The sequence below is a fragment of the Theobroma cacao genome, chromosome 2, assembly GCF_053813885.1.
Source record: "Theobroma cacao isolate CCN51 chromosome 2, ASM5381388v1, whole genome shotgun sequence".
NCBI lineage: Eukaryota > Viridiplantae > Streptophyta > Magnoliopsida > Malvales > Malvaceae > Theobroma > Theobroma cacao.
In genome coordinates, this window is record NC_142640.1 from 47594546 (window position 1) to 47608357 (window position 13812).

At 32.9% G+C, this 13812-nt stretch overlaps 2 protein-coding genes across 3 annotated transcripts; both read left to right on the plus strand.

The window, feature by feature from the left end:
- Positions 1 to 1525: 1525 nt before the first annotated feature.
- Positions 1526 to 4742, plus strand: LOC18610023 (receptor-like protein EIX2). 2 transcript variants are annotated; one of them, XM_088803496.1, is made up of 2 exons: positions 1526 to 2038; positions 2816 to 4742. In XM_088803496.1, exons 1-2 carry the CDS (start codon positions 1696 to 1698, stop codon positions 4657 to 4659), a joined length of 2187 nt encoding a protein of 728 aa, XP_088659622.1. In that variant the 5' UTR covers positions 1526 to 1695; the 3' UTR covers positions 4660 to 4742. The 2 variants fall into 2 exon arrangements, with proteins under 2 accessions (XP_088659622.1, XP_017971690.2); XM_018116201.2 differs by having other exon boundaries at positions 1526 to 4742.
- A 5782-nt stretch (positions 4743 to 10524) lies between these two features.
- On the plus strand, positions 10525 to 13445 carry LOC18610024 (G-type lectin S-receptor-like serine/threonine-protein kinase At1g34300). The gene has a single exon (XM_007045439.3). The coding sequence runs from the start codon at positions 10702 to 10704 to the stop codon at positions 13090 to 13092; it is 2391 nt and encodes a 796-aa protein (XP_007045501.3). The 5' UTR covers positions 10525 to 10701; the 3' UTR covers positions 13093 to 13445.
- The last annotated feature ends 367 nt before the right edge of the window (positions 13446 to 13812 follow it).

A 13812-nucleotide genomic window follows, 5' to 3' on the forward strand; every position in this document is an offset into this window, starting at 1 on the left:
ACAGTAAGCATAATGATAAATAGACAGTAATAAAAGTAACTTAAAACCACTAATAAAACTTATGAATTAGTTTCGCTCAATATAAACTATTACGGAGAATTTGATTTGGTAATTTAGATACAAAATTAAAAAATCTTCTTCTTAATTTTTTCCAAAAATATAAATACTTTTTCTCTCTTTCCTTTTACCCACGAATAAGTCTCATCACATCATCAATGACCATCTATTAGGAAAACCCACCACTCTTAGTAGTCATATAAATTAATATTATCCGTTGCTGTTACTCATTATGCATATTAAAATACGTTCTTGAGTAACTGTTTCTTCTTACTTTATTTATAGAACTTTGACAATTTATCCAGTACAGAACAAGATTTCTTTGATAGATGCAAAATCATGAACCCAAATTTGTCTCTAGAGACTCACTAATTGTAATAAAAAGAATAATAGAGACTTCACCCCGTTTTTATACAGGTCAAGTTGATCATTTCTTTGGTTCTTCAAAGCTTGATTAGAGTTTACTGTGATTACTTCCCATGTTATTGACAAGATAAATAATATTAAAGAACAAACTCATGCACACTCACATTGTAATTTTTAATTATATATAATTAAAAATTATCATACTAATTTTGTTTTTTTAATTATATATAATTAAAAATTATCATGTTATCTATATTGTTTATGAAAAAAATTTTAATTACATAATGATTTTGTGTTAAAGTCATCGGAAAATTCTTGTCGAGTCCACGGAAACTAAATATGATCTTTACGCGGACGGTGGAACACTTTCCAAGTGCCCTTTTCCTATTTTCCAGACTTGAAAACTCAGGGAACAAATTGACTTTAATTTCCTTTTTTTTTTTTTCTAACCCAGAGGATAAGTTAGCATCTACGTCAACATGGAATTGACTGGACTGAACTTTGGGTCCAACTCAACAACTCAAGTAACCCAGAGAATAAGTTGGCATCTATATATTTAAATTTTCTTAAATAGAGTATTATACCAAAAATCATTCACTACTTAATTAAAGTTCATCATTTAAATTTGATCAACAAATGCTTTTGGCTAAGTAACTTGTTCCCTGGGTTTTCAAGTTTGGAAAATAGGAAAAAGGCATTTGGAAAGTTTTCCACCGTCCACACAAAGATCATATTTAGTCTTCCGTAGACGTGACAAGAATTTTCCGATGACTTTGACTCAAAATCATTCTGCAATTAAAATTTTTTTATAAATGATATAGACATATGTCAAGTGTCCATTCATTTATAAATAAAAAAAAATTAAAATTAATTAAAAATTATTATATAAGTATACACAAATTCGTTATCTTGTTATATTAATAAAAAAATATAAATTCATAAAGACTAACGTGATAACTTAATTATAATTGATATCTTGATTTATTAAATATCTTAAGAAAAAATTATTTAATAATTTTTATTTGATTTTGACATGTCATACAAATTTCTATATCTATAATGATATATAACTCGACTCCTTTTGTCAAAAAAGTTTCCGTGACTTAACGATGATTTTGCTTGCTTCAAAGAGGAGTCTCTATCCTTCTGCTTTGCTACGCAACTCACTCGAGGGATCAGCTTGTTCTCATCCCATGTTTCTTTAGTTTTCTTTCAGTAAACCACACCTTTACCTTGATATTGAGCGGATATTTTGGGGCCATTGAGGCAGATATGGCCAGCAGGACTACTCTTGGTGGTACTGTTATTCTCGCTCTCATTCATTTATTACCTGAATATACATCCGTCCAAGCTAATGAACTTCATCCCCATTCCAGCAACTTCTCAAAAAGTTGGAGTGAGATTGAAAAGAAAGCACTTCTCAAGTTCAAAGAGGATCTTACAGATCCTTCGGACCGGTTATCTTCGTGGATTGGTGAGGACTGCTGCAAATGGTCAGGTGTTGGTTGCAACAAGAAGACAGGGCGTGTCACGAAGCTTGATCTCAGAAACCCATACGACCAGATTTTCTTTCAGGATTTCAGTCCTTTACCCACTTTTGATTCAAGATTGGGCGGTAAGCTAAATCCTTCATTGCTTGAATTGAAATATTTAGATTACTTGGACCTAAGCTTGAACAATTTTGAAAACAATTCAATACCAAAGTTGATCGGTTCACTCAAGAAGTTGACTTACCTTAATCTCTCTCTGTCCTCCTTTGTTGGATTGATTCCCCCTCATCTTGGAAATCTGTCAAACTTGCGTTTTCTTGATCTTCAAGCATCTTCAGGTTTTGACTATTATCCCCCAAACATTTGGGTTTCTGATTTGAATTGGATATCCAAAATTTCTTCATTGAAGTACCTAAATCTAGGCTACGTGAACCTGAGTTTGGCATCGACCAGTTGGTTGCAAGCTGTTAATAAGCTTCCTTCTCTGGAGGAGTTGCATTTCCCTAGCTGCGACCTCAAAACCTTTCCCCTTTCTCTTCCAGTTGTTAACTTCAGTTCCATTCTGGTCGTCAACCTTGAACAAAATAATTTCGGTTCATCAATGCCTCGTTGGTTGTTTAACATGAGTACCCTTGTAAGCCTAAACTTGGGGTACAATGGAATCAGCGACTCTTTGAATGACATTGATTGGAGACATCTTTGTAACTTGCGGGCTTTAGATCTATCGGTAAATAAGATTAATGGTGAATTGAACAGATTTGTCGATAGTTTATCGAAATGTGGTAATATTGCTTTGGAAACGTTGTACTTATATTCTAATAATGTGGGAGGACAACTACCTGAGTCCTTGCGACATCTTAAACATTTGCGAAGTCTCCTAGTCAGCAATAATTCTTTCTCAGGTTCACTTCCAGCATCTATTGGGAACTTGTCATGTTTGGAGGAATTGGACGTCTCTACGAACAACTTAAATGGATTTGTTCCTGAAAGTATTGGACAACTAAGTAAGTTGGTGAGATTGTTTCTTGGCAGTAATTACTGGGGAGGTGTCTTATCTGAGACTCATTTCCTCCGCCTAAAAGCCTTGAAATACTTTACCATATCATCTGAAAACCAGTCCTTGGAATTTGATGTGAGACCGAAGAAGTGGGTTCCGCCTTTTAGTCTGAAAGCAATCTCCATCAGTAAATGTCGAATAGGTCCAGAGTTTCCCGCATGGCTCCAAACCCAGAAGGAACTGGAGTCTCTAATCCTCGCGGCAGCAGCTATTTCAGATGAAATTCCTGATTGGTTTTGGCAATTAAGTCCACAGCTTGGATATTTGGATCTCTATAACAACAAATTGAGAGGAAAGCTTCCCAGATCTTTAAAATTTGCACCCGATGCGTATCGTGTGGTTGTGGACCTAAGTTCCAACCAATTCGAGGGCCTACTTCCACTCTGTTCTAATGTCAATATCCTCTCTTTGAGGAAAAACTTGTTTTCAGGACCTATTCCAAAGGACATTGGTCTACAATTGCAAATGCTAGAATCTTTGGATCTTTCTGAGAACTCTCTTAATGGTAGTATCCCTTCATCCATAAGTAGGTTAGATAACTTGCAAATTATATCTCTTTCAAACAATCAACTTACTGGAAAGATACCTCAATGGGAGAGTTCAGAATTTTTGTGGGCCATAGATCTCTCAAACAACAATCTTTCCGGTAGCATTCCAAGCTCAATTTGCTCACTGCCTTGGCTTTACACATTGAAGTTGAGCGGTAATAATCTTTCTGGAGAGCTCTCATCTTTACAGAATTGCCAGAATCTGTCTGAACTTAGTCTTGCAAATAATCAATTTTCTGGAGACATCCCAAGATGGATGGGGGAAGTGCTACCATTCTTGTCAATACTAAGTCTACGAGGCAATATGTTTAGTGGAAAGATTCCTGAAAATTTGTGTGATCTCGTTGATCTCCATATCCTGGACCTTGGGCGTAACAATCTATCCGGACAAATTCCACCATGTTTAGGCAATTTAAGGGGCTTGCGTAACTTGGCTTCTTATACTCCTTTTAAGCCCGGTAACCGTCCTGTCTACTTGGATGAAATGGAGTTCTATGTTAAAGGAAGGATACTTAAATTCACCTTGATTCTTGATCTCGTGAACATCATAGACCTGTCAAGAAATAATCTACAAGGTGAAATCCCAAAAGGAATAGCAAGCCTCTCAACCTTAGGTACGTTAAATTTATCCAGGAACCAATTGACAGGAAAGATACCAGAAAATATCGGAAGCTTGCAACAGTTAGAAACTCTTGACCTCTCATGCAACCATCTTTCAGGCCCAATCCCTGCAAGTATGTCATCCATGACATCATTGAACCATTTGAACTTATCTTACAATGACTTGTCTGGCCAAATCCCTTCTGTCAACCAGTTCCAAACCTTGAACGACCCTTCCATTTATGAGGGAAACGGGAAACTTTGCGGGCCTCCATTACGAACCAATTGCTCAACACCCACCAGCGATAACCATCCCACTAAAGATCAAGATGATGATACGCCTGCAATGCTCTGGTTCTACATAGCAATGGCAGTGGGATTTATAGTGGGATTTTGGGCTGTGTGTGGTACTTTGATCATCAAAAAGTCTTGGAGACATGCCTACTTCCGGTTCGTGGATGAAATGATAGATAGAATTTACGTTAGCTATGCAGTGAATGTGGCACCCTTGCTGAAGAAATTGAGGGGAAAAAGGAACTAGGATCCCCTGTGAGGAGGTAGCATCTTTCACTTATGGTGGATTTTTTCTAGTTTAAATATATTTGTAGCAAAAGTGTTGAGATTTCTATTTGGATTTTTTCCACATCATGTAAAATTTCATTAGCTTAAATATTTTAATTCAAGTATTGTAATTTTCGACTATCATTTGAGACAAAAGTATGCATTCAAGTATTTTTAAGCATCAAGTGTCTAATATGATATTTGAATATTTGATTTAATGATAAATAAATGTATCTCATGTTCAAAAAATATAGGTAAAATAATAATATCTAATATGTATATATTAAAATTTTCAACTATCAAATTGAACCTGACTGAACTCCTTTATCAATAAATTAAACGTAATTTTAATTTTAAATTCAATAAAGAAACAAAATGGTGTTTTTTTTAAAATAAGTACAAGTTTTTTTATTTTTGATTTAAAATATCTATAATAAACCCATAACTTTTCTAACTTTTTTTTTAGAATAAACTTTATCTAGAAAAGAAATTACCATATCAGGTAGTTGAATTGAAGTGAAGTTAATTATACAAATAGAAATTTGATAAAAGCATGTAAGATAGCCCTGGGGAAGTATACAAACTCTTTGTTGAATCCATATAATATAAAAGCAAAATGTTTGTTTATACAAACTCAAGTTGGCATCTATCATTCAATAATTCAATGATTTATTGGTTGATATCAGATTTAATTGTTTAATTTGATTTAATTATGAGTAAATTAACATATATTGCCAAGATCTCTTTAAAGCTATTTATTTGGCAGTTGACTTGCACTTTTTTTTCTTTCAATTTATTTCTTCATTTCCTAATTTTTCTTTTTTAATATTTTTTGCATACTTTCTTTATTTCCTTTTTCATATACTTGTCACTTAGCCAAACTCAATCATCCTCCCACTACCTTGCACCAAGGCCGGCCCTTGGGTGAAGCCACCCAAGCAAGGGCTTTAGCACCCAATTGGAAAAGCCTCAATTTTATGAAAGATTTATAATTTTATAATAATTATAATATAATTAATTATAAAAATAAAAAATAATTAATAAATTTATTTATTTCTTCATTTTTTTAATTATGTGTCTAATAAATCTCAATTTTCTATTACTTCTTTATTTCTAAAATGCTATTAATTCTCAACTATATTCTCTTATTTACAATAAACTAACAATCATATGTATTTAATCATCTCCAATAGTTATTTTTTTCTCACTTATTTCTCTTATTTTCAATTAACACATTTAATAATTTTTTTTTCCTATATATAAAACTAATTATTTTTTTTCAATGTATAATATCTAATTTTGAAATCTTCCTTTCTCATTTGCTCTTTCTTCCTTTAACTTTAGTTTTTCTCTAAAGAATACACAACAAGTCTATTCTTTTATTATCTTTATAAAGTTGTGAGCTTCATTTGAAAGAATATTGTCTTAATGTTGAATGTTCATTAAAATATAACAACTATTTTGATATTGATGGTTTAGATTTATTTTCAAAGTTAAAAATTTTAAAAGAAATTGTACAGGAAGAAAACAGTTCAATTGACATACTTAATCATATAAGAAGACTCGATTCTTTTCCAAATGTATATATTGCTTTTAGAATAATGTTAACAGTTCCAGTAAGTGTTGTTTCAGGAGAAATAAGTTTTTCAAAACTAAAATTAATAAAATCTTATTTAAGATCAATAATATCTCAAAAAAGATTAAATAGATTGATTATATTATCAATTAAAAAAGAAATATTAGAAGAACTTAATTATAAAAGTTTAATTAAAAATTTTGCATCTAAAAAGTTAGAAGAATAAAATTTTAATATATTTTTTAATTTTAATAAAACAAAGTCTCATTTGAATATTTCATTTTATGTCTTTAAACTTATTGGGCCGCCCTTGCCTTGCACATTTGCTACGTCCGGTCATAGGTTGTGCCATTAGATTTATGAACAAAATGAAAATAGTAAGATTAATTAGCATTTGCATAAAGGCTTTTTTAGGTGAAATTCATAAAATTCTTAATTGAAAACTTGCAAAACCTTTGTCATCTTTGGACCCGAATTATCATTTACTAAGGAACATTGAGGAATTGATTCATCGAAATTGGAAATGTTCAATCACTTACGTTCATTGTGATGCCAATCAATGTGCTGACTGGATAACCGCACCCACGAAAACGTATCTATAAGTCTTCATATTTTTTATCTTCCTCCATTGGGAATTTTAAGTTATATTTTTACAAATAAACTAGGAACAAGTTGGCCTAAAATGATGTAATCCTTATTTATTAGCTGTTTTTCCCTTGTATCAAAAAATTGAAAATTGATTAATCAATAGAATTTAGTTAATACTTAAAATATCAATAATATTTAAAGATGAGTAGAATTAATTCAATTAGTAAATGAAAAATATGTAAAATTTAAAATTTCAAAATTTAAACATTGCTGACATAAATAAAAGAGGTAATCACTATTTTTTTTTTGCTTAAATTATATCAATTTTTTTTACTTGAACTCCTACATTTTTATCATACCCAAAAAAAAATCTTTTTTCTTTGATTTGTATTTAAAAAAAACCTTATTTTTTTATTTTACCTCAAAAAACTCTTATTTCGTAATGTAAATATAACGAAAGTTAATACAATGTCGATTATGACTACTTGTATATATACGTGGAGGACATACTAAAGTATTTGTTGACATGAATTTGAAAGAGCTCTTGATATGAATCAATTTTTTGAATTAAAAATCTATATGCATTTATCAATTCTTTTTCTTTTTTTTTGAAAGCTAAAAGATTTTTATTTCAAGAAAAGGCTTAATATATTTTATTAATCTGACAAAATTATTAGTAATTATTAAATTATGAATCCACCCATTGATCCAAAGATGATGCATTAAGAAAAAGCTCATAAGTGCAATCATTCAATCTTTTCATACAAAATTGTCTTCCACTAAGGAACAAGGTACATCCCTATTAATGGAGACATTAACAAACTCTGTAACAATAGTCAAGCCGCCTCCTAGTACATAATCCCAGTCATCTACGGGCAATAATTGTGAAAATGAAATTGCCAAATGCCAGCATCAAGGACTCGTTCCAATGTTTAAGAGAAAACAAGATAATAAAATTTTTAAACTTAGGTTGGGAAGAATTTATTACTAGGTAAAATACTTTCACCCTTTTAATATTTAGTTATTATTTTACAAAATGGACAATAAAACTCAAAAGGATAAATATAGTTAATAAAAAATATAAAAAGATTAAAAAAATTTTTTATTTTTATCTCAAACAATATGACTGGCTAAGGGAGGGGAGTACCCTGGAGGGTACCAGATCGGTGCTCCTCTCTCTTAGGGAGGGAATTTTTTTTTTTTTGTAAAAGAGAAAAAATTTTAAAAAAATAAAAAATTATAATTTATATAAAATAATTTTTAAAATTAATAAAAAATAAAATTATTTTTTTAATATTATCATATTATCAAATTAATAAAAATATTAACGATTGATTAATCGTTGAATTCATGTGTTTAGTAAAAAAAATTTTTTGAAACAGATTATTTATCTTAAAAATTAATAAATTTACGTAAAATTATAATTAAAAATTACATGTAAAAATATTTTATCTTTTATTATTTAAAATATTGAATGAAAATTAAAATAAAAAATTTAACTTATTAAATAATTTTAAAAAATTCAATCATTTATCAAATACATTGTAAATTAATAAAAGAAATACCGGATAATGATTACATTTCCTTGCCTTGATTCCAGGGTAATTGCGGAGTCGTGTCTGAAGAAACACGGCGGAGTAGATGTGTGGTTGTACAATGAAGTGATGGTAACTGGGAAATTCAGATATTTGTCATCGGGAATCTTTTTTCCAAGTGAAAGTGATGCTCATGGTCTAGTCGTGTACTGCACCAACGCCGACGACTTTTTCGTAACCCTAAGACATAAGAATAATGATCCTAAACCTGCAGCCCACTGAAACCACGAATTCAGGCTCATTTCAAAACCAATGTCTTGCTATCGCCCACGATCATTACATCCTTATCTAATCTAAATCTTCTTCACCTCCTTCTGTTCTAACGATTTACCACTTTCATAATTGAAGACCAATTTGTAAATCTCGAAACTTTTAGTAGAATGAGCAATCTCATTACCGTCATCAAACTTTAGCTTCCTTTGAATTGAAAATAGATTTCCTTTGAATAATTCAATACGTTATATTCAATCTGAAATAAATCTTTTAAGGTTGATCAGCTAGCACTATGTTTGTCAATTTTTATGATTTCAAAATATCATCAAGTTAATATTAAAAGAGACTATTATTGTCCAACATTTGATAACATAAATCAAATTAATATAAAAAATTAACATTAGTGAAAAGTATCGTATTTTTATTTAAATATATATATATATCTTTTTTGTTTGAATTTGTAAAAAACTAATTTGTTATAAGTGCTATAAATAACCACGACCATATAATTGACAAGATATCTTATGAATGTCATATTAGTAACTCATTGCCTTTCTCTTGTAAACTTCAATTTCAGAAAAATTAATTATAATTTTATTATCAAAAGAGTTTTAAGAGTGTTAAAATTATATTTTCGTCCACAACTACTAACCAACTGTAACAAAAACCACAACATCTTTTAGCATAAACATTGATAACTCAATGTTACATATTTTTGCTTTAAATCGTGGATCGTATAATTTTTTATTTTTATTATTCTTTTTGTTTGAAAACAATAGCATATAAGAACCAAATTAAGTAATGACCCCCTTTTTGAGTCAAGAAAGTTATTGATACTGGAAATGTCAATGCATACAGACTACACCAAATTAAAATCAACTTGGGGGACATCTAATTTGTCATGAACCAAAAAAAAAAAAAAAGAGTGTTGAGAGATTTTCATAATCCGATTCAACATTTCTCATGTTTTCCTAGCTTTGTGTTTGATACCTTTTACTTCTCTCTAAGTTGCTCAATTCAAATAAAGGTATTTAAATATGCAAAAATTAAGCTTTTATATTTTTGAAATCACGAGTTCAGTTCAAATTTGAAACAGATTTCAAGTGTTATAATATAATTGAAAAATAATAAAATTCAATTCAAATTAGGAAGGTGCTTAATTAATTGAATTTCTATTAAAATATAACATTGAAAATCATTTCAGAATGGGACAAGTATAATACAAACGTTTTATTAATTTAATTCTATTATCCAAAGTGGAACCAAAAAGAAGAAAATACTTTGCACCAAATTGGAAGAAAATTATCCTGGGAAATCATTTTTCCGAACTCAACTACCGTTGTTTTCTCCCTTCAAAAATATTTTTTTCCTTTTATTCAGTGGTAATTTTAAATATTTTGTTTACATTCAAGTATTTTGTTTATTAATTAGTGCATAAGAACAAGATTGAAATCTCTTTTACTCAATTAAAAAAAAAAACTTTGAATTCTAGATTTTCCAAAGGCTGAAAGGAAAAAGAAATTGCCCAATCGAGACCAGCTGTTCTTTTCTTTCAATTTTCCTTGGTCTCAACTCAAGTCTCAAACGTTTAACTTGGTTCAGTTTTTCTTGTTTGAAGGGTTTTGTCCTCCCAGACATAAGAACCAAAGACTTTGAAGTTCCAACCCTTGATGGGGATCAAATTTAGTTTGTTTGCAATTTTGCGCACTGAGATATTGACGATGACGTCCATTTCGCTTTAATGGTTTTTGCTTTTGTTTGCTTCCTTCGTTTTGTTAGTGAGAAATCTTTTCCGAAAAATTACTCGAATTATATTGACTGCAACCTATTTTAAGTCAAGCAGAGCTGCAGCAGGGGACCATAATTGCCCCCAACAACAAAAATGAAAAATTAGTAGCCATCCAATCAAGACTGAAAAGTCCAGCGTCAACGAAGCAACAGCCATTCAAAGCCGCCATTAAAAACCCTCCACCAGCTACAACCTCCCCTCACAGTTCATACAATAAGAAAATATTTCCATTATCAAAACGAAGGAAACAACCTCTCAACCATGTCTCTCCTTTTTCTAATCTCTTTCTTATTCAGTCTCCTCCTCTTAAACCCGTCACCATCCTTATCCCAGCAAAACCACTCTTTCTCCTCCTCGGACTTCCCATGGCTCCCAACTCAAAACAGGATTCTTCTCTCTCCCAACAGAGACTTCGCCGCTGGTTTTATGCAAATACCCTCTTCCTCAAATCACTATACTTTCTCTATTTGGTATTACAACATATCTGGAAATAGAACCACTGTCTGGTCAGCTAAGACTAACTCTACGATCGATCGTACTTCCTCTCTTGTCATCAGCAATACCAGTGAGCTACGTTTAATCAACTCTGCAGGCGGAACCTTGTGGCCAGAGCCTGCGGCTATTGGCAATCCGAACTCCACACTAGTCTTGAAAGATGAAGGTAACCTTGTTTATGGGACTTGGCAGAGTTTTGATTATCCAACAGATACGATTTTGCCTAACCAGACATTGAAGGCAAAAAATGGGACGGCGATGCAATCAAAGAATGATAAATTCATCTTCCAGAATAGCAAAATCCTGGTTTTTAACTCTTCTGAATACTGGAACATTGACAACGCGTTTCAAAAACTGGATGAAAATGGAAGGGTGCTTCAAGATAATGGAGCTACTTTGGTTTCTTCAGATTTCGGTGAACCCAACCGGTTACGGAGACTGACACTGGATAATGATGGAAATCTCAGAATTTACAGCTTTGGTTCGGAAGCCGGTGAGTGGGAAGTTGTTTGGCAAGCTGTTCAAGAAATGTGCACGGTTCATGGAACTTGCGGGCCTAATGCTATTTGCATGAATGATGCATCAAATTCTGATCCCACTTCTTGCGTTTGCCCACCAGGATTCAGAAAAAGAGCCAATGACAATAACTCATGTGAGATCAAAATTCCCCTCAGGAATCCTGGAAACACCAAGTTTCTTCAGCTGGATTATGTTAACTTCTCTGGAAGCTCAGATCAGAGTAATCTGAATGTTAAGAATTTCTCAATGTGTCAATCCCGATGCCTGGCCAATCCAAATTGTCTGGGGTTTGGTTTCAAATATGATGGAAAAGGATCCTGTGTGCTCCAGATTGATCGATTGCTATACGGATACTGGTCTCCAGGGACGGAGTCTGCATTTTTCTTGCGTGTTGACAAATCAGAAACCGATCGATCCAATTTCACAGGTATGACAAGTTTGTTAGAAACAACATGTCCTGTTAATATAAGGCTTCCTTTACCACCTGACGAATCCAACACCACAACTCGGAATATAGTGATAATCTGTACCCTTTTTGCTGCTGAGCTAATCTCTGGGGTTCTTTTCTTTTGGGCATTCCTGAAGAAATACATCAAGTATAGAGACATGGCTCGAACCTTTGGCCTCGAGTTCTTGCCTGCAGGCGGGCCAAAGCGCTTCACCTTTGCAGAGCTCAAGGCAGCAACGAATGACTTTTCCAATCTGATTGGAAAAGGAGGCTTTGGTGATGTTTATAAAGGGGAATTAACCGATCACCGTGTTGTTGCTGTGAAGTGCTTGAAAAATGTGACCGGTGGGGATGCAGAGTTTTGGGCAGAGGTGACAATTATTGCCCGGATGCACCATCTCAACTTGGTCAGATTGTGGGGATTTTGTGCAGAGAAAGGTCAAAGAATTCTGGTCTACGAGTATGTTCCTAATGGTTCTCTTGATAAGTACCTCTTCCCGGCGAGTCGGGTCCCCTCTCTAGACAAGGAAGTGGAGATGGATCCAATTGGGACTGACGTGCCAAATCCTATTCTTGATTGGAACATCCGATATAGAATTGCCCTTGGCGTGGCAAGAGCAATCGCGTATTTGCACGAAGAATGCTTAGAGTGGGTGTTACATTGCGACATCAAGCCAGAAAATATACTTCTGGGGGATGATTTTTGCCCCAAGATATCTGATTTTGGATTAGCAAAGTTGAGGAAAAAGGAAGATATGGTTAGTATGTCACGGATCCGAGGGACCCGCGGGTACATGGCCCCGGAGTGGGTCAAGATGGATCCCATAACCCCCAAGGCTGACGTCTATAGCTTTGGGATGGTGTTGTTAGAACTTGTGAGTGGGGTTAGGAACTTTGAAATGCAAGGGTCATTAATGGATAGTGAAGATTGGTACTTCCCGAGGTGGGCATTTGACAAGGTGTTCAAGGAAATGAAGGTGGAGGACATCTTGGACCGTCAAATCAAGCATTTTTATGATAGTCGTCTGCATTTTGACCTGGTGGATCGCATGGTCAAGACGGCAATCTGGTGCCTTCAGGACCGGCCAGAGGCAAGGCCATCCATGGGGAAGGTAGCTAAGATGTTGGAAGGCACCGTGGAAATTACAGAACCCAAAGAACCCAAAATCTTCTACTTGGTCGATGGGTAAATACTAATTACTTTTTTTTGAAAAGCAGTTTATTAAGCCACAATAACCAGCAATGCCATTGCAAGTCTATTACTTGATAGCATAGACTTCCTATGGCATAAAACATCTGGTATGGGCAAAAGAGAGTAAATACTAATTACTTGATCCCGTTTATGAGTAAATTTCAAGCTTGGTGGCCTTAGGCTTTTAGCACGGTGGTTACTGGTCAATCATCTTGCTTCTCTAATCGGCGGGAATGATGAGCTTAAAATCCCTCCTGTCATCCTTACCCCTCACCTTGTACCCTTAGAACAAATGTAGTAGCATGTAATAATATTAGACTTTGGAGTATATAAGACTGATAAATTCAGATATTTGTCAATTTTATTTCATTAACCCAAATTTTATTTTAGTGTGACAATATCAACTGGCCATAATCTACTATTAATTTTAATCAAAATTTCCACATCAACACCATGTGAGGTTGATCTTATTGACTTTATAAATTATTAGTTTGTTTTCCTTTTAAGGTAATATACGATTATTATATAAATTTAAGGTAATCGTGAATTATTATCCATTATTACTTTTCAAAGCTTATACTTTGTGCTCGTTTAACTTGGTTTATTTTTAATTTATTTACTGTTTAAAAATAAAAACTGTGTCAAATAGAATTTTGTGAAAACTCTTTAAAAAATATTTTTTTTTCAAGAATAACATCTAAAAAAAACTTAAAAAACC

What these genes read in the sequence shown, in the direction of transcription:
- LOC18610023 (XM_018116201.2), top strand. Translation starts at nt 1,696, where the DNA reads ATGGCCAGCAGGACTACTCTTGGTGGTACTGTTATTCTCGCTCTCATT.
- LOC18610024 (XM_007045439.3), top strand. Translation starts at nt 10,702, where the DNA reads ATGTCTCTCCTTTTTCTAATCTCTTTCTTATTCAGTCTCCTCCTCTTA.